The 22573-nt window shown below is 42.4% G+C and overlaps 2 protein-coding genes across 3 annotated transcripts in view; both read right to left on the bottom strand.

The window, feature by feature from the left end:
• The window catches only part of DDX46 (DEAD-box helicase 46), a 72939-nt gene extending 67262 nt beyond the window's left edge, over positions 1-5677 (bottom strand). For both annotated transcript variants that reach the window (XM_077911721.1, XM_077911723.1), the window contains exons 1-2: positions 5489-5677; positions 2201-2389 (exon numbers count right to left, since the gene is read on the bottom strand). In XM_077911721.1, the coding sequence (XP_077767847.1) occupies positions 2201-2389; positions 5489-5505 (206 nt within the window). In that variant the 5' untranslated portion in view covers positions 5506-5677. The remainder of the gene's footprint in view (positions 1-2200; positions 2390-5488) is intronic.
• A 5343-nt stretch (positions 5678-11020) lies between these two features.
• Positions 11021-21969, bottom strand: CAMLG (calcium modulating ligand). Its single transcript, XM_077911720.1, has 4 exons — positions 21662-21969; positions 19438-19898; positions 17565-17630; positions 11021-11635 (listed from the first exon to the last, which is right to left on the bottom strand). The coding sequence occupies exons 1-4, from the start codon at positions 21831-21833 to the stop codon at positions 11444-11446; spliced, it is 891 nt and encodes a 296-aa protein (XP_077767846.1). The 5' UTR covers positions 21834-21969; the 3' UTR covers positions 11021-11443.
• Between the last annotated feature and the right edge of the window lie 604 nt (positions 21970-22573).

Genomic DNA, 22573 nt, shown 5'->3' with positions numbered 1-22573 from the left:
AAACAATTTCTATTCTAGAGCTGACTGTGAGATGACACAGGGCAGATCAACTCTCTGGGTCACAGTTTCCTCATCTATATAATATGGAGAATTCACTTAGATAATCTCAAAATCCTTCTTGCTCTTCTTGTGATTCTACTTTCACTCCTGAAAGTCAAAGACCAAATCCCAAAAAATCAATTTCACTTAACAAGTACATGAATGAATTTTATGAAACTGTTCCTGGCACCACATGATACAAAACTGAGTAAGTTAGCACTATGCACATTTTCATAAATGAGTATTTTCCCTGAGTACCCTGTAATACCTTTTCAATTTCTTCTTCCGCTGTTTGAAAAAGACAGTTTTTTTCTGTGATCAGTTCATAGCACATGTATAACTTTGTCTAATTTCCTATTATAATAATAAGAAACTTATCAAACGATTTTTTGGTGTAAGGAAGATTATTTTTATTTACAATGTTTTCAACAGCTAGAAAGGTTACAGCTGCTTGACTGATGCAGAGGAATATGTAAGCAAGTGAAAGTAAAATAAAAATTAGGAGGTTCTTTTGTTTAAATCTAAAATAGTTTTTTGGGATCCCTGGGTGGCGCAGCGGTTTGGCGCCTGCCTTTGGCCCAGGGCGCGATCCTGGAGACCCGGGATCAAATTCCACATCGGGCTCCCGGTGCATGGAGCCTGCTTCTCCCTCTGCCTGTGTCTCTGCCTCTCTCTCTCTCTCTCTCTGTGACTATCATAAATAAATAAAAATTAAAAAAAAAAAATAGTTTTTTAAACTACCAAGGGCAGCCCCGGTGGCTTAGTGGTTTAGCGCCACCTTCAGCCCAGGGTGTGATCCTGGAGACCCGGGATCGAGTCCCACGTCAGGCTCCCAGCATGGAGCCTGCTTCTTTTCTTTTCTTTTCTTTTCTTTTCTTTTCTTTTCTTTCCTTTTCTTTTCTCTTTCTTTCTTTCTTTCTTTCTTTCTTTCTTTTTTCTTTCTCTCTCTCTCTCTCTCTCTCTCTAATAAATAAACTTTTTTAAAAAATCTTAAAAAATAAATAAAACAGTGTCAAACAGGGTTGCCTGATTGGCTCAGTTGGTAGAGTATGCAACTCTTCATTTTGAGGTTGCAAGCTCAAGCACCACATTGTGTGCAGACATTACTTAAAAATAAAATATTTTAAATAAATAAATAGAATTTTTTTTAGAAATTAAAAAGTGGGAGGTGGGTGGGCCGGGTGGGCCAGGTGTGCTTAGCTGGCTCAGTCTGTAGAGAATGCAATTCTTGATCTCAGAGTTATAAGTTTGAGCCCATGTTGGGTAAAGAAATTACTTAAAAATAAAAAGCTTTTAAAAAGCCATTTTTCTTTTTTTTTTTTCTTTTCTTTTTTTTTTTTTTTTTAAGATTTTTTCATTCATGAGAAACAGAGAGACAGGCAGAGACACAGGCAGAGGGAGAAGCAGGCCCCATGCAGGGAGCCCGATGCGGGACTTAACCCCGGGACTCCAGGATCAGGACCTGGGCTGAAGGCAGGCACTAAACTGGTGAGCCACCCAGGGATCCCCCATTTTTCTTTAAAGTGTTAAACAGCAAACAGGGATTGCAGATGGCTCTGCCCTTTTCCTTCTCCTGTTGCCTTTAGTGGCTGTTCTGAACACAGTGGTCAGCTCTCTTGGGACAGAATTAGAACAGAACAGCCCTGATGACATATTACCTTACCTTTCACTTGTTTTTAAAACCTTTCTCAGGGCAGCCCCAGTGGCGCAGCGGTTTAGCGCCGCCTGCAGCCCATGGTGTGATCCTGGAGACCAGGGATCGAGTCCCACATCAGGCTCCTTGCATGGAGCCTGCTTCTCCCTCTGCCTGTGTCTCTGCCTCTGTGTGTGTGTGTGTGTGTGTGTGTGTGTGTGTGTGTGTTTCTCATGAATAAATAAATCTTTAAAAAATAATAATAATAATAAAATAATAAAATAAAATAAAACCACCTTTCTCAGGGGACTCTGGGGATTCTCTCTGGATTACAAGAAATATAGCCTAACGTTTCCAAACTTAAAACACCGTTTAATAGTCTTTGCTTCAGGCAAATCACCTCTGGACCTCATCAAATGAACTGGGTTTAAGGAGAATGCCCACAAAGGGGCCACTAAATTCCACTTTTGAAGAAGCCTGATTTACCTGAGAAGGCCCACTTTATCATTTTTAGGAAACTAGTCTTACCTCAGGCGCTTCCGGTCTCTTGACCGAGATCTTCTTTTATCTCTGCTACGAGACCTCTCTCTCCTTCTATCTCTATCTCTGCTTCTAGACCGTCTGTCATCTCCACGTTTACTTCTTTTGTCTGAGGGTGAGCGACTTCTAGAACGACTTCCAGAGCGCCCCCTTGATGCTGATCGCTTTCGATAGTGGCTAGAATGTTAAGTTCAAGATTAGGTTTAGCAAACACAGGTAGCTTCTATATTTAATTACTCAGATTTTCCCCGAAAGATCTTAACAGACAAACACTGAAATGACTTTTTATTCATCAACTCTTAAAATCTGGGGAAAGGAATGATGCCTGTAGCTATCTACAGTCTGTGTAGACAGGAAAAAACTATACTGAAAAGGAAGCAAGGACAGCAAAAATTTTAGAATAGACCAAACTCCTGCCTTGGGGCCCTAAGCAACTTGCATTCTGGTAAATGAAGAGATGAGAGACAACTAAAGCAATAAATACACAATACATCATGTGGTGCTATGGAGAAAAACACATCAGAGTAAATGAAGAGAGAGACGACGGGGCACAGGTTTGCTATTTTATACCAGGTGGTAAGAGAAAAACTTGCCAATCAACAGATATTTCAGAGGTTTGAAGAAAATAAAAGGAACCTTGAAGATACAGGGGGGAGAAACTTTTCAGGCAAAAGGTACTGCAAATGCAAAGTCCCTGAGGAGGAAGCTTGACTGGTGTGCTCAAGAAACAGCAAGGAAGGCAGATGTGGCTAAGGCTCAACAACCAAGAGAGAGTGCCATGTGATGAGGTGAGAGATACAGTAGGGCAGCCAAACATGGAAGGCCCTGTAGAGCCTTAGAGGCGATTCTAAGGATTTTTTCTTTCACTCTCTGTAAGTTGAGAAGTTACTGGAAGATTCTAAGTGCAGAAGTAATGTTACCTCACTAATATTTTTAAAGCACTGGTCTGGCTGCTGAGGGGAGAACAAATTGAAGCCAAGGGCAGAAGCAGGGAAAACAGGCAGAATGCTAACACAATCATCCAAGTAAGAAAGTGGTGCATTGGATGAGAATGTTAGGTGGAGAGTTTCTAGGATGTGTCAAAATCTAGAGATTTTCAAACTAGAACTGCCTGATTTAAGGATTAATTCAATGCCAAGCGTGACAGCAAGGGAGAATTCATGGGTGTTTCTGAGCTACGTGGCTGGACTGGGCAGAAAGATAAAATTGCTATTTATTAAGATGGGAAGCCTGAAGGAACACATGTTGGGGGGTGGGTGGGAATCAGGATATTAGGCATTCCCATGGATATGTAAGTAGGTAGTTGCAACACGAGTCTAGAGTTGAAGGGAATCATCAGTATACAAAGGTTACTTAAAGCAATAAACATGGATAAGATGGCTAGGGAATAAGCGCACCACATCATCCCTCAAGCACCTGAAATTCAATGTTTAAAACCCAAACTTACTACCTTTGCCTCCCCAAGCCATTTATCATCCCAACTTGCAGTCAGTAGGCTCAAAATACCAGTTACTTTCAGTATTTTTCTCATTCTACACAACTAATAGAACATGAAGTATCACTAATTTCACTTCTGTAAATTCTCTGCACACTATTATCACCTCCTCAGAGTTCTCACTCACTATTCCACATCAGAGCTTTCTAGTTAGGACATTTTAGAAGATCTCTGTCTTCTTACTTCTATGCCCTTTTCCCTGAAATGTTTTACTCGTTGCTGCTACAGTAATCTTTGTAAAACAGAGTTCTGACCACATTATATTAACATAGGTACACATTTCTTACTCAAAACCTTCAAAGACTCTCAAATTCTAACCTTCAAAACTAAATCTACAATCCACTCACATTCTGGACCCAATTCCCTTCCAGAACCTATCTCCTACCACTTTTCTTCATGACACCTATATATGTAGGCAAACTAGGCTCTTATTTCTCAAACACCTTGCTCCATCCCACCTCTGAGCCTTTCATAACTTCTCGAATTAACCTAGAGCACAAGGGGGGGGGGGGGGGGCTATAAGAGGCTTCCTTGAGATGGGCCCTGAAGGCTGTGCTGAAGAGTCTGACTTCATCCTGGAGGCAATGAGAATCAATGCAGATGAAAAGAGAGGAATGGCATAATCTTTATTCTAGAAGTATCACTCTGGCGGCAGTGTGAGGAATTTTTAGAAGAGCAAGATCACAGGAAGATAATTTGAGGCAAGTGTAGCATTCTGAGTACTAAATGATCAGGGCTGGAATTAGGTTAGGGAGAGCAAGAATGAAAACAGAGTGTAGAATCTTACTGGGTTTAGACAGTTAAGAGAGAAAAATGAATCAAATAAATAATCACTTCCAGGTTCCTGGTCTGCATAGCCAGATAAATAGCCTTCAAGGAAATTTTAGAAGATCTTCACGGGGATTCTCTGTAAACAAAGAAATTCTCTTTATCCAGGTGATGGTTACACAGATTATGGATTTGTTAAATTTTCATCCAGCTCTCTATCCTTAAGCTTTGTCCATTTCCCTGAACGTTCACTGTACTTCAATAAACTACTATTACTTTACTCATTACTTATATCTCAGATAAAAAGGACCTTTCACTCACTGCTAAATACACAGCAAACATTCATCTCTAAGATAAAAGCCTCAAGGTCCCAAACCACGTAACAATCTAAAGTTTTGAAGAGATACCATAATTCTAGTAAGACCTCCCCCCCAATCCACAATTTTAATAGGATAGAAAACACCTAATAAAGAAATATGATATATATCTGCGACATAATCTCCATGCCACAAGCATGTATTGTAACCTGCTAAAAGGCTAGTCATGTTCAATGTTGTAGGTGATGTAAAAATACGTAGTCTTCGGCTCCTTTCGACTGACTTGGGAAAATACGAGACACGCACAAAGAACTAAAATAGCAACAGGCGCCCAGAAAACGTGGCAAACGCGAACTGCTAAGAACTTCAACGGGGATCACTAGTGACTGCGGGATTACGGTGGGCCCCGCGGAAATGGCGGGACGTGGTGCCCATCACTGACCCCCGGGAGGGGCGGCTCCGCTCCAGGCGCTGCAACGGGCCATGGCAGTGCTGGGAACCCAGTGACCGTCACCGGCCCAAGGACAGCCACTCTCTCGGCCGAGGCCCCCCTGCCGCTCCGCGGGCCGCGGGCCGCGCTGGCCGCACGTGGGGCTGCACCGGCTCAGGCCTGGTCCCGCCGCCACCTCAACTCCCGCCTCTTCCCCCACCCCGGGGACGCCGCCCGCCGCTCGGCCGCTAGGCGCGCCGTCTCACCGCGACTCCCGGCCCATGGTGCCGCCCGCGCCGACAGCGGCTCCCCTCGGGACGATGCACGGAAGAACCGAACAAAGAAGGAGGCCCCGCCGCCCTCGGCCAGCCCGGCGAGTAGCGGCACTAAGAGGGAGCAGCAAATACAGCTGCAGCGGCCATCCGAGAGCGGCCAACGAAAACAGGACGTGCGGGCGCCGCGGCAGAGAGACGGGACAAGCGGGCCGGAAGCTGCTGGCTTTCCACAGCGCCCCCTCTGGGCTGGAGGCCGCACTGCGCCGGCCGCGCCTTGAGGCGCGCGACCTTGGCTGGGTTTTCCCTGCCAAGTGCCTAGAAGGTCTGTCTGTGCGCTTTGGTGCGGTGGAGGAAGATGCCTTGGCTTTGCAGGCCCTGGGAAGATCTTTCCTCCAAGGGCTACCGAGGCGCCGTATGCATTCCCGACCTATAATACTGTCCCCCTTAATCTGCGCTGAGTGATGCTACCAACATCTCCATTCACTTTCATTCATTTATATTACATTCATTGATATGTATTGTTTTTGTTTTAAACGTTTTATTTATTTATTTATTTATGAGAGAAACGGGGGGGGGGGGGCGGGCAGAGACACAAGCAGAAGGAGAAGCAGGCTCCATGCGGGGAGCTCAACGTGGGACTCGATCCCAAGACCCCAGGAACATACCCTGGGCCTAAGGCAGGCGCCAAACAGCTGAGCCACCCAGGCGTCCCATTGGTATGTATTGTTGTGTGTGTGGGTTACGTCCGTCCTACATCCAGGGAGTACAAGTTAGTGGGGGATATAGACATAAAAACACAAGCAAATGTAATACAAAAAAAGAGAGAGAGAGAGAGAGATTACAGCATAAGGGAGAGGTTTAGAAAGAGTTCCCTGAGGATGTGACCTTTAAGGTGAGATGTGAAGATTGAGTAGGAGTTAAGTTGGTGGAGAAGAGGAAGAAGAGCTAAGAATATATTCCTAAAATTATAGTGATTCTCAACATTCCCTGAGCTTGGAAGCTTTAAAAAAAAATACATGATGGGGCATCTGGGTGGCTGTCTATAGAGCATGTGACTCTTGATCTCAGAGAGACGAGTTCAAGCCTCAGGCCAGGTATGGAGATTACCTAAAAATAACATCTTAAAAAATTATATATATATATATATATACACACACACACGTATGCATGTGTTCCATACCAATATTCTGATATACTCGGTCTGGAGTGCCTCCTATGCACTGGGATGTTTAAGCTTCTTAGGTGATTCTGAAGTACACTTAAGATTGAGAATGACTCACCTAGCAGAACATACAGAAATGTTAAGTGCTGCTTTGATGCAAAGCTGTAATGCAGTTAAGAGAGAGGCTGTCATAGTTTACATGCCTCTACGATTTTACTTTTTTATACTTAAGGAAGAAGAGTTGTAGACTGCTTTTTTAAAATATTTATTTACTTATTTACTTATGAGAGATAGAGAGAGAGAGGCAGCGACATAGGCAGAGGGAGAAGCAGGCTCCATGAAGGGAGCCTGATTCAGGACTTCATTCAGGACCCTGGAATCACAACCTAAGCTAAAGACAGAAACTCAACCACTGAGCCCTGAGGCATCCCCGAAAAGTTCTAGGTTGTAATTGTGGCAGCTGATGCATGAATGTACACATTTGTCAAAACTCATTGAATTGTAAACTTAAAATTGGCACATTTTACTGTATGTAAATTTCATCTCAATAAATTTGATTTTAAAAAAAGAAACTGAAGAGCTTCTGTTCTTCTTCTGTGCCTTCCTGCCCATCTGTAGCAGCAGTACAATCCATGCCCAGGGCAAAAGAGGCACGGGGCTGATGCCTGACATAATGGAGAGCACATATCAGAACCATTCTACCTTGCTTGTCAGTAGGCTAAAGGTAACAAGTGTGGGTTTCAGTCTCAGAGAAATAGGAAACCACTAATGACTTAAACATGGAGATACTAGGGACACCTGGGTGGCTCAGCGGTTGAGCGTCTGCCTTTGGCTCAGGGTGTGATCCTGGGTCTGAGGATCGAGTCCCACATCAGGCTCCCTGCATGGAGCCTGCTCCTCCCTCTGCTGGCGTCTCTGCCTCTCTCTCTCTCTCTCATGAATAAATAAATAAAAATCTTTAAAAATCAAACAAACATGGAGACACTGAAAAGTGGTCAGATTCTGGTTGCATTCCAGAGGCAGCTCTCCAAATACTGATAAATTGGCTGTGAACTGTGAGGGAAAGAGAAGCATAAAGAGGACTCTCAAGCTTTCAAGAGAGCTGTGGATTGTGGTTATCTTGTAGAGAAAGGGGTCGAAGCAGCAAATTTGGCAGGGGATGGAGAGAAAATCAATGGATTTGATATAATGATGTGATGTTTGAAATGCCTACTAGAGGGCAACCCCGGTGGCACAGCAGTTTAGCGCCGCCTGCAGCCTGGGGTGTGATCCTGGAGACCCGGGATCAGGTCCCGCGTCGGGCTCCCTGCATGGAGCCCGCTTCTCCCTCCGCCTGTGTCTCTGCCTCTCTCTTCGCTCTTTCTGAATGAATGAATGAATAAATCTTTAAAAAAAAATGCCTACTATATATCCAGGAGGTAATGCCACACTGGGGATACGTGAGTCTGGAGTTCAAGGGAGAAATAGAAGTAGTCTATTTGTATTTTTTTTTTTTTTATGATAGTCACAGAGAGAGAGAGAGAGAGAGAGGCAGAGACACAGGCAGAGGGAGAAGCAGGCTCCATGCACCGGGAGCCTGACGTGGGACTCGATCCTGGGTCTCCAGGATCGCGCCCTGGGCCAAAGGCAGGCGCTAAACCGCTGCGCCACCCAGGGATCCCCTATTTGTATTTTATAGGATGTATAAGAATGCGGTATTTGAAGCCATGAAACTAGATGAAGCCATATAAAACTCAATGTTACAACTGGAACAGATTTTTTTTAAGATTTTATTTATTTATTTATTTGACAGAGCGTGAGAGAACACAAGCAGGGGGATGAAGAGGGAGAAAGAGAAGCAGGCTCCCTGCTGAGCAGACAGACCAATATGGGGCTCGATGCCAGAACCCTGGGATCATGACCCAAGCTGCAGGCAGATACCTAACTGACTGAGTCACCCAGGCACCCCGGAACAGATCTTTTAAGTCACACACTTAAATTTCTTGATTTTAATTGAGAAAACTGAGACTCCGGAAACAAACTTAATCCTAGGTCACTAATCTTTTTGGAAACTAAACTGGAACCAGAACCCAAGTATCTGATACCCAGGCCAGAGCTGTTTTCAAGATACTTCATTTCTAACTCCACTTAAAAAAAAAAAAAATTTTTTTTTATTTGGGAGAGAGGGAGACAGTGTGAGCCAGGGGAGGGACAGAGGAAAAAGGAGAGAATCTCAAGCCAACTCCCCGCTCAGCATGGAATCCTACATAGGGCTGGATCTCACAACCCTGTGATCATGATCTGAGTCAAAATCAAGAGATGGACATGTTGCCAACTGAGCAACCCCGGCATCCCTATAAATCTCCTTTAAGAGAACACATTCATGTGACAATTTTGAGAGGCTTTTTATGTTCATGAGATGTTTATGTTAGATTCACAGCAATTCTATGTCCCAGAAAAAGCTGTTTTAACTATTAGGGCAGGTAAAAGAAGTAATTATATTCGAGTATGTCTCCAATACATCACTTTTAACAAAATGCCCCAACTTCTTTTTTTTTAATGCCCCAACTTCTAAATCAGATTTTGATTCTCATTAACCCAGTTCTAGCTGTCTCAGAACCTTCTTGCTGTTTTTATTTTATTTTATTTTTTTTTAATTTTTGTTTTAATTTTTATTTATTTATGATAGTCACACAGATCGAGAGAGAGAGAGAGAGAGAGAGAGAGAGAGGGGCAGAGACACAGGCAGAGGGAGAAGCAGGCTCCATGCACCGGGAGCCGGACGTGGGATTCGATCCCGGGTCTCCAGGATCGCGCCCTGGGCCAAAGGCAGGCGCCAAACCGCTGCGCCACCCAGGGATCCCCCTTCTTGCTGTTTTTAGTACAAATGGTGGTGCACACACATCTGTTTATACACTAGTTTTAACCCATATACATTTCAAGCCCTTGATATTTTTAAGTAAAAACTTAATTACTTCCGACACTAAGAAACTACCATTTCTGTGTGATATTATTAAACATACTTAATTAGGAAGATGCCAATTGGCTAAATATTTTTTTTAAGTGGCAACAAAAGACAGATACCTTACAGCTAAGCTCTTCTCCGAAAAAAAAATCAATAATGATCTACAAGTAGTAAAGCTTTGCAAGTGTCAACTGCAGGGTTTTGTTTTGTTTTGTTTTTAAGAAACAAAAGAATATGCAAAAGAAGTAAACATGTACAATTGAAGATCACTAGTATTTTCCCAGGGGTTGGAGGGGGGGGGGCAATGACAAACCCCAGGGTGCTTTCTAATCCTCTAGATACTAGATGCATTAGGGAGTCAGGAAGGATGTATACTCAAAAAAAATTTTTTTTAAGATTTATTTATTTATTTATGATAGACAGAGAGAGAGGCAGAGACACAGGAGGAGGGAGAAGCAGGCTCCATGCCTGGAGCCCAACGTGGGACTCGATCCCGAGACTCCAGGATCGCGCCCCAGGCCAAAGGCAGGCGCTAAACCACTGAGCCACCCAGGGATCCCTTATACTCAAAATCTTATACTATGTCAGAGGAATACACTTAAACTATAGTTATTCTCTATTATTGTGGTTCAAAGTAAAATGCCAATGACATCAGGAGTGATAAAAAAAAGGCATATATGTTTATAATTTCACAAGGATTAATCAATATGCCATACAAAAATCTTTAAGGAAATGTAATACCAAGCAATATAACTTAATTAACTTAATCTTATAACTTTCCAAATTATGGTAGCATTACCAAGTTATTTAAACGGGTATTTATGATACTAGGTTACATACCTCAGTTAATTTTCAAATCCCATTTTTATATGTACTAAACATGATGTTCTAGTTTACTTAAAAATCTTACTTCTAGGAGCACCTGGCTGGCTCAGTAGGAGGAGCATGCAACTCTCAATCTTGGGATTGTGAGTTTGAGCCCTGCATTGGGTGTAGAGATTACTTAAAAAAAATTTAAATCTTTAAAAAGTAAAAAATAAAAATAAGGGGCATCTGGGTGGCTCAGTGGTTGAGTGTCTGCCTTCAGCTCAGGGTGTGATCCGGGGTCCTGGATCGAGTCCCACATAGGGCTCCCTGCAAGGAGCCTGCTTCCCCCTCTCGCTATGTCTCTGCCTCTCTCTGTGTCTCTCATGAATAAATAAATAAAACCTTTAAAAAAAGTTTTTTTCATAAGTAAAAATTAAAATACATACCTTCATAAATACCTTCTAATTTCACATGTACGAATGTTAATCATTTCTTCCACTACTCCATATTTGCACCAGAGTAAAAATTAAGATATTCAACAAAAGAAGACAAAATTAGCTACCTTATTTAGCCCTTATAAGTTAACATGTGCAGACTTCACATTAGACAATTCAGTTTCATTCATTTTATTTTTAACATGGCTCCATTTCTCAAGACAGAACAACACAAATAGAAGTTGCAGCCCTTGGTGCTGGCTGTGACCGTGTTCATCTGCTCTCCCTAAAAGAACAGCTCAGCTCCCAAAAGAGGAATTACAAATCTTAGAAGTTAGTGAAAGGTAGAGACTAGGGATTCTAATTAAACAAGAAAAGTCAATTAATGACAATGGTAGTCTATTCTTCCCATTAGTGTTAATACAAACTCAATGCTTTTAAATCAGGGAACCTGCCATTCCATTCCTAATCAAATTATTTTAAAACTCCTATAAAGTAAAAGAATTACATAAAGGTGTAAACCCATTTGCCTCCTTTAGAGACACTGCACTATAGAAGAGAAGGTGCTTTTTGGAAAGCTTCTCTGAGTGATGCAAGCTTCATGGTACTTCAGAGCCCCAGTAATTAAAGAGTTCATGACAAAAGATAAAAGTGAAAAAGTAGACACAGAGATCTGTGAAAACTTCGCCCATTTTGCTATAGGTATCCATTGACCGATTTATCACTTCAGCAGGGATTCCAGACAATAGAAGAGCAGCTGTTAGTACGGTTGTCTTTATCTTCTTTTCACCCTGTATACAGAAAGAGTTCAATAAATCTTACAGCTTTCAGAAGACTACTTAAGCTCTATACAAACATTATCAGTGCTGCAATTTTTGCCTGATTCAGAGCTGTTAACAAAGTTTCAAAACATCAATCAGTAATATATCAACAACTATTTATTCAACATTAATATGTAAAGCAGAGAACTGCTAGGCAGTAGGAAAAAGACATCATTCATGCCATCAAAAGTGAAAAAAAAAAGTCTTATCTTGGAAGGCAAGACATAAATAACAATTTAAGATATATACAACAGCACAAGAGAAAAACAGGAAAAACATTACTACACGAGACATATATAACTGCTAAATGAAACACATGAATAATGTATGGCATACTGGCTCAAAGAAGAGAGAAATTACTTCAGGGTTATATGTATAAAGAAAGCCCAGGGAAGGATTTCAGGAGGAAGTAAAATTAAAAACAGGCCTTCAAGAATGAGCAAGATTTAGATGGAGAAAAATGAGAGGAGAAATCTCATCGGAGCTAAGTCTTATGACAGCAAAAGTCAGAAGAAGTCAGAAGAGTGAAAGCCATACTAAAGGAGTTATTTGTGACAGAATGATAGAAACTTTCTGTAGAGCCCTAAGGGTCATGCAAAGGAATTCACACTTGTTACACATGCAGTAGGATATTACTGAATATCTATTTCCTGATGAAATTTTCTTGTCTAATTTTTAAAGACATTCAAGGCTGAATTTTCATTTACTTAATCAATTTGGCATCACCAAATTCAGTCACTTGATTAAAAAACTTTTTAAATACAGAAGGCTCTTGTTACCCAGGAGAAATCAAAGCCTAGTCCACAAAAATAGTCATACAAATTCTCAGCTGCTTTAGTTCTTTTTTAAGACTTTATTTATCTGAGAGATAATTATTTATTTGAGAGAGACAGAAATAGCAACAGAGATAAAGAACAAGCAGAGAGGAGAGGGAGAAGCAGATCCTCCCAGGACCCTGGGATCATGACCTGAGCCAAAGGCAGACATTTAACCAACTGAGCCACCCAGATGCCCCTTTAGCTGCTTTTAAACATAATAACCAAAAATTCGAAATACCAAGATATCCACGGACAGGAGATCAGATAAACAATGGATAGTCACAAAATGGAATACTACTCAGAAAAAACAAAAGGGGAGGGGATGGCCCAATAAACTCAACAACATGAATGACTTTCAAAATTATTTTTTTAAGATTTTATTTATTTATTCATGAGAGACACATAAAGAGAGGCAGAGACTTAGGCTGAGGGAGAAGCAGGCTCCCCCTGGGGAGCCTGATGCAGGACTCGATCCCAGGATCCCACCCTGAGCCAAAGGCAGATGCTCAACCACTGAACCACCCAGGCATCCTGAATGAATCTCAAAATTATGCAGAATAAAAGAAGCTTTGTTCAAAAAAGTACAGACAGAAATTATCCCTTATATCTGAAGTACTAAAACAGGGGCCCCTGGGGGGCTCCGTCAGTGAAGCATGTAACTCTTGATCTCACGGTTGAGTTCAAGCTCCATAATGGGTATAGAGGTGGTGAAGAAGAAGGAAGAGGAGGAGGGGAAGGAGGAAGAGGAGGAGGAGGAGGAGGAAGAAGAAGAAGGAAAAGAAGAAGAGAAGAAGGAGGAGGAGGAGAGGAGGAGGGAGGACGGGGAGGAGGAAGAAGGAGGAGGAGGAGGAGGAAGAAGAAGAAGAAAGAAGAAGAAGAAGAAAAAGAAGAAGAAGAGGAGGAGGAGGAGGAGGAGGAAGAGGAGAAGTAGCAGCAGCAGCAGCAGCAGCAGTAGTAGTACTAAAACAGGCAAAAACTAATCTACAGTGGGAAAAACTCAGTCAGACGCTGAGGTTGTACGGGCTAAAGATGACGAAAGGGGCATGGTGGAATGCCCTGACAATCACGTTTTAAATGTTGAAAGGATTTGAGTTTCACAAGCTGTCAAAATTCACTAAATCATATACTAAACACTTGAACGTTTCACTGTAAGAAAATTTTACCTTAAAGTTAAGAAGCACCACAAACCACCACTGAATTGTAGTTAATGATATTAGGCTGATACGTGTAGGGGTAAAGTACACGGATATCTATACCTACAACATACTTTGAAATGCATCAAGAGAAAAAAAAAAAAGATGCGTTGAAAATGGATAAATTGGATAGATACAGGATAACGTAACAAAATGTTAAAGAATTTATGTAATAAGTATAAATAAATGGGTGTTCACTGCACAGTTCTTCAAACATTTGATTTTCTTTTTTTAAGATTTTATTTATTTATTCATGAGAGGCACAGAGAGATAGGCAGAGACATAGGCAGAGGGAGAAGCAGGCTCTCCACCGAGCAGGAAGCCTGATGCAGGACTCAATACCAGGACCCCAGGATCACACTCTGAGCCAAAGGCAGATGCTCAACCGCTGAGCCACCCAGGAGTCCCAATTTCTCTGTATTTAAAAACTGTCAAGGGGATCCCTGGGTGGCTCAGCGGTTTGGCACCTGCCTTTGGCCCAGGGCATGATCCTGGAGTCCCGGGATCCAGTCCCGTGTCGGGATCCCAGAATGGAGCCTGCTTCTCCCTCTGCCTGTGTCTCTGCCTCTCCCTCCCTCTCTCTCTGTCTCTCTCTATGTCTATCATAAATAGATAAGTAAATAAATCTTTTTTTTAATTTTTTATTTGTTTATGATAGTCACACAGAGAGAGAGAGAGAGTCAGAGACATAGGCAGAGGGAGAAGCAGGCTCCATGCACCGGGAGCCTGATGTGGGATTCGATCCCGGGTCTCCAGGATCGCGCCCTGGGCCAAAGGCAGGCACCAAACCGCTGCGCCACCCAGGGATCCCAAATCTTTAAAAAAATAATAAAATAAAAACTGTCACAAGGGGTTCCTGGCTGGCTCCATTGGTGGAGTGTGCAACTCTTGATCTCAGGGCTCTAAGTTCTAGCTCCATGTTGCTTGTGAAGATTACTTTAAAAAAAAATCTTGGGATGCCTGCATGGCTCAGCGGTTGGGCGCCTGCCTTTGGCTCAGGGTGTCATCCTGGAGTTCAGGATCGAGTCCCACATCAGGCTTCCTGCATGGAGCCTGCTTCTCCCTCTGCCTGTGTCTGTGTCTCTCTCTCTCTGTCTCTCATGAATAAATAAATAAATTCTTAAAAAAAAAAAAAAAAATCTTGGGTACCTGAGTGGCTCAGTCAGTTGAGTACCTGACTCTTGATTTTAGCTTAGGGTGTGATCTCATAGTCTTGGGATCAAGTTCTGCATCCAACTTGGTGCTCACTGGGAAATCTACTTGGGATTCTTTCTCTCTCTCTTTCTCTCTCTCTCTGCCTCCCTCAGTCCTCCCCCGCCCCACCCTATGCTTGCGCATGTGCGTGCGCTCTCTCTCTCTCACTCTCTCTCAAATAATAATAAAATAAATAAAATAAAATAAAAATAAAAATAAAATAAAATAAAATAAAATAAAATAAAATAAAATAGGTGCCTGGGTGGCTCAGTTAAGTGCCTGCCTTTGGCTCAGATCATGATCCCAGAGTCCCAGACTGAGCCCTGGAAGTAGGATTCCCTGTGCAGCGGGGAGCCTGCTTCTCCCTCTCTCTGTCCCTCCCTCTGCTTATACTCTCTCTATCTCTCTCAAATAAAATATTTTAAAATAAATAAATCTTAAAAAAGAGTTACAAGAAAATGTTTTGTTTAGAGAAAAGTATATATACTATAGTCTCCCTTCCTTTTCTCTCTCCCATTTCCCTAACAACACATACACTCCTAGCACAAATAACCACTGTTAATAGTTTCATGTAACATTCCTCCAGAGTGTTTGGGGCACCTGGCTGGCTTAGTCAGTGGAGTGTGTGAATCTTGATCTCAGGGTTGTAGGGTTTTGTTTTTGTTTTTTGTTTTTTAAGTAGGCTCCTTGCCCAGTGTGGAGCCCAATGCACGGATCAAACTCAGGACCCTGAGATCAAGACCTGAGGTGAGAGGCACCTGGGTGGCTCAGTCAGTTAAGCACCTGCTTTCAGCTCAGGTCATGATCCCAGGGTCCTGGGATACAGTCCCATGCTGGACTCCCTGCTCAGTGGGAGCCTGCTTCTCCCTCTCTGTCTGCCCCTCTCCCCCCTGCTCATGCTCTTGCTCTCCTTCTCTCTCAAATAAATAAATAAAATCTTAAAAAAAAAAAAGGGGGACCTAAGCTGAGATAAAGAGTCAGACACCTAACTAACTGAGCCCCAAGGCGTCCCTCAGGGTTGTATGTTTGGGCCCCACATTGGCTGTAGAGATTACTTAAAAATAAAATCTTAAAAAAAAAAAAAAAAGATTCTTCCAGTTTTACATATACACAAGCAATTATTTTCCACCTTTCGATGAAAAAAGTAGCATACTATAGATCCTATCCTGCATTTTTTCTTCTCTTAATATTTCTTGGCAGGCTTACCATTATCTATATATCAGAGCTTCATCATTCTAAACAGGCCAGAATTTAATGAGTCATTTATTAATAGACATCTTTGTTGTTTCCAAAATTTGCTATTGAAAAACTGTAACTTGGGACGCCTGGGTGGCTCAGTAGTTGAGCGTCTGCCTTTGGCTCAGGGTATGATCCTGGAGTCGCAGGATCAAGTCCCACATCAGGCTCCCTGCAGGGAGCTTCTCCCTCTGCCCATGTCTCCGCCTCTCTCTCTGGATCTCTCATGAATAAATAAATTAAATCTTAAAGAAGAAAGAAAGAAAAACTATAACCAATCTTTCAATAAATACATATTACCCCTCAAAATTAATTTACATATAAAATAAAATCACATTACTTTATTCTTTTACTTTATATATAAAACCTATTTGACTCTTCATAAATATAAATGTTTCAAACCCATTAAAAACACATATGAGGTCTATCAGTTCATTACAAATGACTAAGCAAATGACCATGAACCTGTTTTTCAGTTAAAAATTCACACAACACTCAATGACATAAGTGAGGTTACCCTCTATGCCAGCCAAGTCCCATAAAACTGTGTATACATTTGTAGTTAAGCAGACTAGGTAAACATGACACTCTCCAGGATTCTGTTCTGCAATTTTGGACAAGTATTTCTTGCAAATACCAGGCCCCTGACATTAAAGATAAAGTGTGTTGTTACTAGGTGTCCAAAAAGGAGCACAGTAAGGTAATTTAACCCGTTTTAAAATTAATTTCTGGGATGCCTGGGTGGCTCAGAGGTTAAGCATCTGCCTCTGGAGTGATCCCAGGACTCCGGGATCACATCTCGCATCCGGCTCCCCACAGTGAGCCTGCTTCTCCCTCTGCCTCTCTGTTTCTCATGAATAAATAAATAAAATATTTTTATTTTTATTTTTTTAATTTTTTATTTATTTATGATAGTCACACACAGAGAGAGAGAGAGAGAGAGGCAGAGACACAGGCAGAAGGAGAAGCAGGCTCCATGCACTGGGAGACCAACGTGGGATTCGATCCCGGGTCTCCAGGATCGCGCCCTGGGCCAAAGGCAGGTGCCAAACTGCTGTGCCACCCAGGGATCCCTAAATAAAATATTTTTTAAAAATTAATTTCCTTTATTACAGATAAAATGTATTACTAAATTCACTAAGTAATTAAACTGAACACTTTTTCAGACAAGTATTATTCAAACTCCATGGTTAAGTTTTCCCTCCAATCCACGGTGGACCAAAATTTTGTTAAATGTTAAGGCAACGTGGAATTGCTAAGAAGTTTCTAATCACTTGCTTTCTGAACTTGTTACAAACAAATAAATAGCTTTAAGATCAGCACTGGTGGGCCAAGGATACTTCTAGTAGCACTGATTCAGACCATGAGTATGACTAATTTTTTTTTTAAGTTCTTAAAATTGTCAAATCATTAATCAGTCTAAATACATCACCATAATTTAGAAAAAGCTTAATTTACCTTGGGAAAATATTTGTATAGTCCCATGTACGCAAGTTGTAAAGTAAGAAACGGAGCAAATATGGACTGTGAAGATAGAAGATAAAATTATGTATTTCCAACATCATCATTTAAACCACAACAAATTAAACTAACAGCAACAATAAAATTCCAAGCAAAATAATATATATATATATATATATATATATATATATATATATATATTTTAGAAGCTGAAAATAGTCTTGTTTCTGCTCAAGGGTGAAAAAAATAAAGGGAATGGATTTCCTTATCATAAAATATGTTTCTCGTCAAGTTACATTCTTTTGATGTCCCCCCAAAGTCTACTCTCGCAAAAATTTATTCTTTCAATGATTTAAAGTATTCAGAGGTGATATAGATGTATAATACATCATGCAGCAACATCTCTCTTGTCTAGAGGTAATTAACTGACAATTTCAAAGCACACATAAAAGACCCAGTATTCAATAGATGCCATACATTCCCAGACACTGTGGCAAGTAATGATCTCACTAGCTACATTGTTAAGCATCCAAATGGCAAGCTATTCTTACTATAGATAAAATGGAGTGGTTGTCTTGCTTCTCACACAATAAAATCGGAAAGGTCAAAACAATAATTAATTTACATTTATTCCTAAAACTAAAAATATTATGAAGGGAGTGAAGGAGTAAACATTAACAGATGAATGTATAATATAAGCAGTGAGAAGTAACAGCTGAAAATCTGATAGCAAAAAACCCCAGAAAACCAAAAAAACCTCACACAAAAATGAGGCACAAATATAGGACATAACTTTAAAATCCTAAAAACACATGGCCCTTTAGATAAGAAAAAGGAAAAAGGAAGCAGCCATACATCTCATTTTTAAATACTGAAAGCTATAATGACAATTTAACGTCAGAAAAAAAGTCTGTATGACAGATTCACTTTTTAAAAAATGTCCATTAAGTATATTTTTAAAACCTTTCTTGCTGTTTACTATAAACTTTAATTATCTGAAAAATTTGCTATGTGCAAATTGGGTACTGGGTAGATATTCTTAAAAAGTCTAGTGAATGAAAGTTCTTCCAAAAGCAAGACACAGGGATCCCTGGGTGGCGCAGCTGTTTGGCGCCTGCCTTTGGCCCAGGGCGTGATCCTGGAGACCCGGGATCAAATCCCACGTCGGGCTCCCGGTGCATGGAGCCTGCTTCTCCCTCTGCCTGTGTCTCTGCCTCTCTCTCTCTCTGTGTGACTATCATAAATAAAAAAAAATTAAAAAAATTTAAAAAAGCAAGACACAGAAATATGAGCTATGATTTTCTTCATTTCTCCTGGCGAGTGAAGTGAAGGCGTGGTGAAGACGGACTGCCATCACGATGATACTACAACATTATAAAATGCTGAAGTGCTTGGTGAATCACAGGAAATTTACATCATGTTCAGGACCACAGGGACTGCATTTTAAGGTTTCAAATTATTTAAATAGTAGTAATTAATATATGATACATGTAGATACTTTACCCTTTGGTTTTGGAAAGAAATTGCCTGCATTAAAGCCCAGCTGTCATTTAGTAGCTATGTGACCTTGGGCAAATGACTTAACCTCTGAGTCTTCATTTCCTCATCTATAAAACACAGTCAGAAGGATGAGGTTCAAGGAGTTTATATATGGAAAGCACTCAGAATGCTGCCTAGAATACAGAGTTAAGTAATTATTATTGGGCTCTGTATTCAACCAGAACATTTCATCTATATCTAGGGGGAAGAGCAGTGTAATAATATATCTCAAAACAGCCATATTAATCTGGTAAATATTAATACCGGCAATCAACTCCATGGATCAAAAGCACTCATTATATAGCCAATCTGCATTTTCCATGTTTCTTACCAAGTATTTGCAAACAAAAGCTCGGACTCCAAAGGCAAGAAGAGCACATCCCACCAATCTAAAGATTCGAAAAGAGTCAAATTCTTCTGTTGTATTTCCATCTTCTTGATTGGGTTTTTCACTAATCAGCTGTTTCCGTAACTTCATTGCTTCTTCAAATCTGGACAGGTACTGTTCAAGGCCATGGCGTGAACCCCGCTGAACAGTGTCTGCTGTCAGGTCCCCTCTGTTCCGCTGCCGGAGCTCAAGATTTACATCATTACTGCACTCAGGTGGTTTAATGAAAGAGTCCAACTTGTCTCCCAGCTGAGTCCCCTTTACCTCGGCCACACCACTTTGCTGGTCAGTTGTTCCTATACTGACCGAATCGCCCAGCACTACTCTCTTTGAAACTGAAGGAATGCTGAGGGAGTTCAGTTTGTCACTGTCCTGCTGCTTTGATTTTGTCTGACTTTCTTCTTCTGAGAAAAGAAATTTAGAAGCCTTATGGAGTGTATACTGGCAAACAGCTCTTATATTAATATTAAAAAATATGCCGCTGCTAGAACTCTGCAGTCTCTGAATCTAAACACTGATTCTGCGTAAAACATAAACTAGTTTCTTCCTCTACACCCCCAGAAGAGTATTCTGGCAGAGGATACAACCCAAATTCTGGGAGTAGAAGATAAGACTAGCAGACAAATTGGGCAAGATGGTCATGGAGATGGAGCAAGCTATACAGACCAGGTTTTCATGGATAATATATCCCAGAAGAATGACTGCATTGCCTGCTATAGCTTATTTGATTAAAATCATTAAAGCTTTTACAAATCTGTACTTTAATATCACATTTCTGAACCCAGAATCTGGTCAGCATAGGGTGTGGCATACCCTACAGCTACTGTTTACGTAATCCTTCTACTGTAGTGAGGGAGCCATTAGTAGGTAATTAAGCAATTTGAGGATGCTGTTCTGCTTCCAAAGCAAAACAAAAGCTTTAGTGATAGAATTATCATAATTAAAGAACAAAATATAGAATATAACTTGAGAAGGACAATAAATGTCTTGGGAAATAATAAATACCTGCTGTCTGTTATTAAAGGGAGAAATGCGTCTAACTATTGTTCTAGGATAATCTGAAATAGTGCTCCTTACCTTCCCTGGTAGTTTTGGCTGTGAACCTGCAAACTATCTAAGTGTTCAGGACTGACTATCAGAAGCCCACAGAAATCACAAAGCGTTCAGTAGCTTGAAAATACTGAGTAAAGGTCAATTACTAAAGAAGCTCCATGGAAACTTAAGAGAACACTAGCACATACTACATGTTCAATAAATATTCACATGAATATTCATTGAATTGTACACGCACTGGGGGAGAAATGAGGAACTCTCTTTCGGGTTAAACGCGGTTCCTGACTTCAATCACATCAATCTCAGCAAATTGGGAGAAAAGACCTGGGGGTGGGGGTGGGGGTGGGGCACGTCCCACTTGTTGGGGTAAAGAATGGTCACTCAGTTTTATCTGTTGTAGAAAGCCTGAAGAGGACAGTGTTGAGAGCACTGGACACAGGCACCAGGATAGATGACCACGTAGGAAGGACTGGGGGAGCAGGTAAATAAACACAGGCTCCGGGGGGCGGACAGAGCAACAGCGAAAGGCAAAAGAAGGTAGACAGACGCTATGGCAAAGGCACTGGAAGGAAAAGCATTTCGAAGGGAAACAACCGAAGAGCAATTTTACCGAGGGACATAACAGGCAGAGCGGTGCAACCGGGGACAGAAGGGAGAGCGTGGGGAATGAAGCTGGGGGTGTCTGGCATAACGGGCCAGAAGGCGCCAAGGCGGAGGGGCCAAGGCTTCGCAGCCTGGGGCGGAGATGGGGACAAGCAGAGCTTAGCCCGCAGAAAACGGGGGAAACGTGTGTGTGTGTGTGTGGGGGGGGGTGACAAGTGAGAACTTGGGACATCACCTAAAAAGAGGGGCCAGACGGGCACCTGGGTGGCTCAGGGCGTGACCCCAAGGAGCCTGCTTCTCCCTCTGCATCGGTCTCTGCCTTTCTCTCTGGGATTCTCATGAATAAATAAAATCTTAAAAAAAAAAAAAAAAAAGTCCGGGACAGAGGGAAGGTCAGAGAGCAAGGCTCTGTCAAAAAGGCCAGCGGGGCGCTGGAGGGAAAGAGAGCAGGAATGGCCCTGGAGACTCAAAGCGGCGGGCGGGAGAGTAAGGGGAGACGGGAGGCTCTCACCCGCGCCACTCCCGGGCCTGTGAAAGCCCATGATGCGGTTGATGCGCTGCTCCGAGTTCATGAGCAGCTTCCTCCGCCGCAGCTCCGCACGACGCTGGGAAGCCGACAGGCCAGAGGTCGCTGGAGCTCCCGGCCGGTCGCCGCTGTCAGACGCGACAGTCAACGGCTCCATCTTCCCCACCAACACCAGGGAACGCTGAAGGTGTTGGGGCAGCGGCAGCCGAGCCGCAGATGACTTCAGGCCAGGCCGCAGGGTACGAGCCCACCACCGCCCCCCCCACCCCGCCGTAGACCCGCCCCCGAGCGCCAAGCCAGACAGGCGTGCTAGGCATGCGTGCCATCCGACCGGACAAAGCGCGAGGCTTGCGCCGCCATCTTGAATGAGGGCAGTCGGGCGGGGGGCGAAGCGTGGGGGAGGTACGAAGCGTGGGGGGAGGTCCTCCTCCCTGGGCTAGCCCTCGTGGCCACTCTCCCAGGCCACCGGGCTTCTCTACTGTTACCTCGAAAGTGAAGAAAATTAGCCCCCAAGCTGAAAAGAAGGAAAGGAAGGAGGGCAAGGCCCCAACCCACCAACGGCTGGTGCCCAAAAGCAAAATGGAGGCTATTGCGCCAGGCACTTGTTTCTAGTGACCGTCTGCGACCTCGCTTGTAAACGACGGAAATACGTCAGTAGGGAGCGACGCTTTAGAGAGAGTTGCGTTTAGGATGTGTTCTTGGCGCAGGTTTATTCTTTCTCCTCAGTCGCTCTTCTCCCAAATATTTATCTTACGTGTTTCTGGCCTTCTTCACGTCTTTGTTCAGGGTTGTCCCAGTGGAGATTTCCCTGTCCATTCTGTTTAAATTGCCACCCTTCTCAAGACTCCATATTCCCCTTACCTGCCTTATTTTTCTTAACAGTTACAACTGACTTGC

This window comes from Canis aureus, chromosome 10, assembly GCF_053574225.1.
Source record: "Canis aureus isolate CA01 chromosome 10, VMU_Caureus_v.1.0, whole genome shotgun sequence".
Classification (NCBI taxonomy): domain Eukaryota; kingdom Metazoa; phylum Chordata; class Mammalia; order Carnivora; family Canidae; genus Canis; species Canis aureus.
Note: the sequence above shows the minus strand (reverse complement) of the source record. Positions and strands in the feature narration are given on the sequence as shown.

What these genes read in the sequence shown, in the direction of transcription:
- CAMLG (XM_077911720.1), bottom strand. Translation starts at nt 21,833, where the DNA reads ATGGAGCCGTTGACTGTCGCGTCTGACAGCGGCGACCGGCCGGGAGCT. An exon ending in CTTTTGTTTGCAAATACTTG is followed by an intron (nt 17,631 to 19,437) that starts GTAAGAAACATG and finishes CTATCTTCACAG; the next exon opens with TCCATATTTGCTCCGTTTCT. An exon ending in TATACAAATATTTTCCCAAG is followed by an intron (nt 11,636 to 17,564) that starts GTAAATTAAGCT and finishes TTCTGTATACAG; the next exon opens with GGTGAAAAGAAGATAAAGAC.